At 39.2% G+C, this 4,562-nt stretch overlaps 1 protein-coding gene across 1 annotated transcript; it reads right to left on the reverse strand.

The window, feature by feature from the left end:
- Positions 1 to 3,004: 3,004 nt before the first annotated feature.
- Positions 3,005 to 4,046, reverse strand: SARC_10011 (hypothetical protein; the record flags this gene model as incomplete). Its single annotated transcript, XM_014295956.1, has 2 exons — positions 3,005 to 3,450; positions 3,940 to 4,046. 2 exons carry the CDS (start codon positions 4,044 to 4,046, stop codon positions 3,300 to 3,302), a joined length of 258 nt encoding a protein of 85 aa, XP_014151431.1. The 3' UTR covers positions 3,005 to 3,299.
- Positions 4,047 to 4,562: the final 516 nt, after the last annotated feature.

Below are 4,562 nucleotides of genomic sequence, written 5' to 3' on the forward strand. Positions count from 1 at the left end.
GTATTTCATAGCTATACTTCTCCCGATCTATGCAAATAAATATAAACTCTTTGATTTTAACCGCATACCTGTAACTAGTTCACTTGAGAAGTGACCCCATGCCCGCACCGTGGCATCGTAACTCTCTGCCAATACACATCCCAGGCAGGCAACCCCTGTGTTTGGTTTGGATCAAAGGTAGGTGTGTGGGTATTGGTAGGGTTGAAAGCTTTTTTAGTGCAAGTATAATACAGTCGAGTACCAGAACACATACTGAATCACCTCAATTGTCATACTGTGATACAAAAATAAAAACGGATGTACATACTGTACACGTTGCCATGTCGCATTTAACAGCCGATGTTCGTAAAACATACCTATGGCAGTAACACTCCGCATGTTCAATCTATAATATCAAATTTCTGGTTGAACGTCCAAGGAGGTGCAGTTAACGCATATACTATTCACAATTGACAGGCACAATCACCTATAGTAGTCACCTATAGCAAGGCATATGCTAGGCGTGTAAGTGTTTATTCTGTGCAGGTGCTTCATAATAACCCAAATACGCAAAGCCCTCTTTAAGAGTTCACAAAAAGTTCAACTTTCCCATTCTTTTGCAAAAAAAAAAGTAGATGTAATATTTCATACAGTACTGTGATTCGTTTACGACATTATGTGAGACAGGAGCCGAAAGTTTGTATTTTATCGGTCATCTCTCGATATTACTGCCTATTTTATTTGTGACCCAGCGACCAGATATTTTAAAGACTATTTGCGACATCAGAGATATGATAAAATAATTATCGTAAATTACAATTCTGATACCGATTGGTTCGGAGCTAAATTCACCCTAACAACCATGTCATTGGTTGATTGCACCTCTAAAACTAGGTTACGCGTGTTTGCAAAAAAAAACTAAATAACCTATATTATAATTAAAAAAATAAATGTATTCCAATAAAACAGAACAATAAAATATGCGTGTGTGCTTTACCTCTGCATCTGAGATGCCTGATCACGGCCCTCACAGTTTATGAGTGTACGACTGTACGGTAAACACTTTCAAAAAAATAGTACATATTCAAATAATGTACATAAAAACGTATATCATACATACCTGGCTTTTTTTTTCGACGGATGTACACATCACAATGTATGGGCCTATGGCTGTATGACACCTCATGCAAGCTAAATACCAACGGACGAAAACATTTAGCTAGCGCAACGAAAACTATGTATTTTCACTTTTCCTGAAGCCTGAAACTTATGAAGATATTTTGAATAGACTGATAAAAAAAAGGTATCTTGATATTTAGTGGTCGAGTATTAAAAATACATCTACATTTACTTCTTATTAGTTTATGTAATAAGTTATGTATTTATTGTATATCATCAGTAACTTCTCTGGTTGAGAATGAGCAGAGTATGGCGGTTGATCTCTGAACTCTACCAGTGCTATCATACCACATACATTTATAATTTAAAAAAAATATTATTTGGTTTGCTGAATATTTATAAAATATCTATAGTATGTATCTGTAATATTTACATACGTATGTAACGACCCAGGCTCTGGTCTCTGGATAATAATTAATAGGTCTCAAACGGAAATCAGGTCTCTCTCTGCAATGTCTGATTTTAGAAGGCTATGCTGTGAGAATCCAAAAATTTGAAACAGGGCCATGTGTCTTTTTTAAATATATAGTATGTAGGTCGCTTTGTAAAATACTAAAAAAAATAGTCACCCTCTCTCTTTAAAATACCACACGTCCCCTACACTCTTCACAGAGAGAAGGGCAACTTCTTGCAAGTTGCATCTCTCTTTGTACGAAACCGAAGCCAAGTCTCACAGTCAGAAAACTTGAGATCAGACTTTAGATACTGAAGGCCACAATGGCAGAGCGTCGTGCTTAGTAGTGAATAGACAAATAAAGGTGATTCTTCATCCTTACCTCGACCAGGCTATTATTTTACAGTCAGTCCTGAGCTGGTGGTCATGAGAGTTCCGTAGTTGAGGTATACGCCACGACTTGACACAAGCAAAGTGCCATGCGAGTCATTATATTCGGTTATTATTCGTCAAAACAAAAATATACACTATTCGGAGTATATATAAAGCTGTATATAAGATTATGTGTTTTGTTACTCACATACAGGAGTGTTTGGGATAAGTTGTTGAGTGCAATAAGAAATATACAATCCGCCTTTGCTTGCTATATACACTCAACTATAGCTGTATTTTTCCATTGAAATTGTGTCGAACATGTGAGTCACGACTTCTTGTGCCTGTTGCCTGTAGTGTATGTATGAAAATCCGGTCAAGAATATGTGCCGAAAGCTATCTCGGTTTTTAAATGGTCCTTAATAGTCCTGTTCAAGAATGAAACATGATAGTAATCAATCAGTCTCTTGGTTTGTCAGAATTGAAGCTCTGCTTTAATGGCAAACTTATATGAGATTAAAGACAAATTTATATCTGACAATATAGCATCGTATTTGATCGTATGTGTACATGCCATATACTTCCGAGAGTTGTAATCATACATAGTTAATACACACATTTCACATGTATACACAGTATCTACACAAACCATTCATACATCCTCATACAAGGGTGCTATATTGTCGGTATCAAAGGGGAATATACTTTGGCTTTCATAAATGTATTGTAGGATTTCCTCTCGATAAAAAGCTAAAAGCCTATATACCTCTTATTCTGCATTGCGCTTCTAGCTTTTACTTATCGGATTATATATAAATAGCCATTTTAGCTACGACATAAAAAGGGTTTGGGGTTTAAAATCAGTACACTTCTGGTACTAAAATTGTCCTAGAGCAGATCATTCGACCAAGGACGCCTCATGGACGCTCGGAGAAACATGTTTCCATACTTAACGTTTGCAATGCAGCATCTATCTGCCAAATAATTGGCAAATAAAGTGTACGTCGTAGTGTATTCTGCGCCGCACAGGCAGACTAGGAAAGGTACGCACCCCACTTCTTTTGAATGTTAAATAGTATTCCGATTTAATGGTATCACAATTACAAACTATGGATTTACTTTTACGGATACTGTGTATACGTCCTCTCCATAGCTCAGATTAAAATTGGCAGACGTGCCGAACTGGCAGGTGTGACAATCCCCACTTCGACAATTCCGATTGGCTGTTGAGACCTCCATTTATCATTTTTAAATAAATGCTCATCATATACTCGATATATTGGGGTCATGTACCGAATTGGCACACGTTCTTTGTATCCCTACTGTACGACTGCTTATGCATCATGCCCTTGTTCAGCTGGTATTCTATGTCTGCCTAGTTTTGGCGCGGCTCGACTAATAGAGACTGTTTATACAACCCGTCCTCATTCCAGGACAAGAACAGGTGCGTGAGATGCCATCGCAGACCATTCACGACAGTGAAATTGTACTCATTCTTCTGGTAATCGAGAATCTGTGTGATGGTCCTGTGCGGGACAGTTAAGAGAAGAGTGAGGTAGTGCTAGTGTTAGTGATAGTGTTTGTGTGAGGGATCGCAGCTCAGCAGTGGGTTCTAATGTTGTGGGCAAAGAATGGCTAAGCGAAACAGTAGAATTATATGACAACGTACACAGATCGGTCACGGCCTTGCAGGTGAGTGTCTGTATGTGCATTCTGGGTGGATACATAGAGACCTTGGCCTCAGCAAGTTACAGCCAGCCACGGCTGGGAATCTAAAAACTCATTGATACTTATCTGTACTTAACACATCTCTCTGCAGAGCAACACAGTCAGAACACGCGGTTAGTATTTGCGTCAGTGATACTTAACTGTACATAAAACATCTCTCCGCAAAGTCATGTAGACTATCCCTACAGAGCACAATGCCACATGCACCATGTAACTGCCAAGCAAAGTACCACCAAGTACCACCGATTGATGAAATCCTAAAACCCTAGAACCCTAAAACCACACACCCGGCAAAGATACGTCGCTTGTTGAAGTTAATCTGTCCACCAGGCAGCTTGTCAGGATTGCCTTCCTCGATGAATGTCAAATCAGTTAGGTATATACCTGTGGACATGACGTGAGATGAATGGCACAGGGAGCATTGGTTACACACGTGGACAGTTGGCTGGTGGAATTATCACAGTGTGTGTATCTGAAGAAGAAAGTATCTGTACCTATAGGTGTGTGACAACATTCAGGGCTGACAAACGCTTAACCTTAACTAAACAGACAACGAGCAACTGATGGCCAGCCCGTTTTAACGTATTGATCATATGCTTCATTAGCTACAGATTTTATGTACTCTGAAGACGGGCGAAAGAAAAACGGTTCTGCTCGCCCTCACGTTCATCAACTTCGGATATGAAACTCTAACGAATCGATTGAGCGCACCTCTGAACTCAGTGACGGATAATTTATATTTACAAATACCTTCTGGCAGCGCCCCTGTCCGAAAGTTTTGGGCTTTATTGTCTAAAACGTAATGTTATGTCAGGCGCACCTGCTATTCATGTACTGCCTATTGGTACAGTATTTTCGTCTCGATTGACAGTGCAATTACATCCCAGGTGTCACTAACTTCTTTCATCAC

The sequence above is a fragment of the Sphaeroforma arctica genome, assembly GCF_001186125.1.
Source record: "Sphaeroforma arctica JP610 unplaced genomic scaffold supercont1.1109, whole genome shotgun sequence".
Classification (NCBI taxonomy): Eukaryota; class Ichthyosporea; order Ichthyophonida; genus Sphaeroforma; species Sphaeroforma arctica.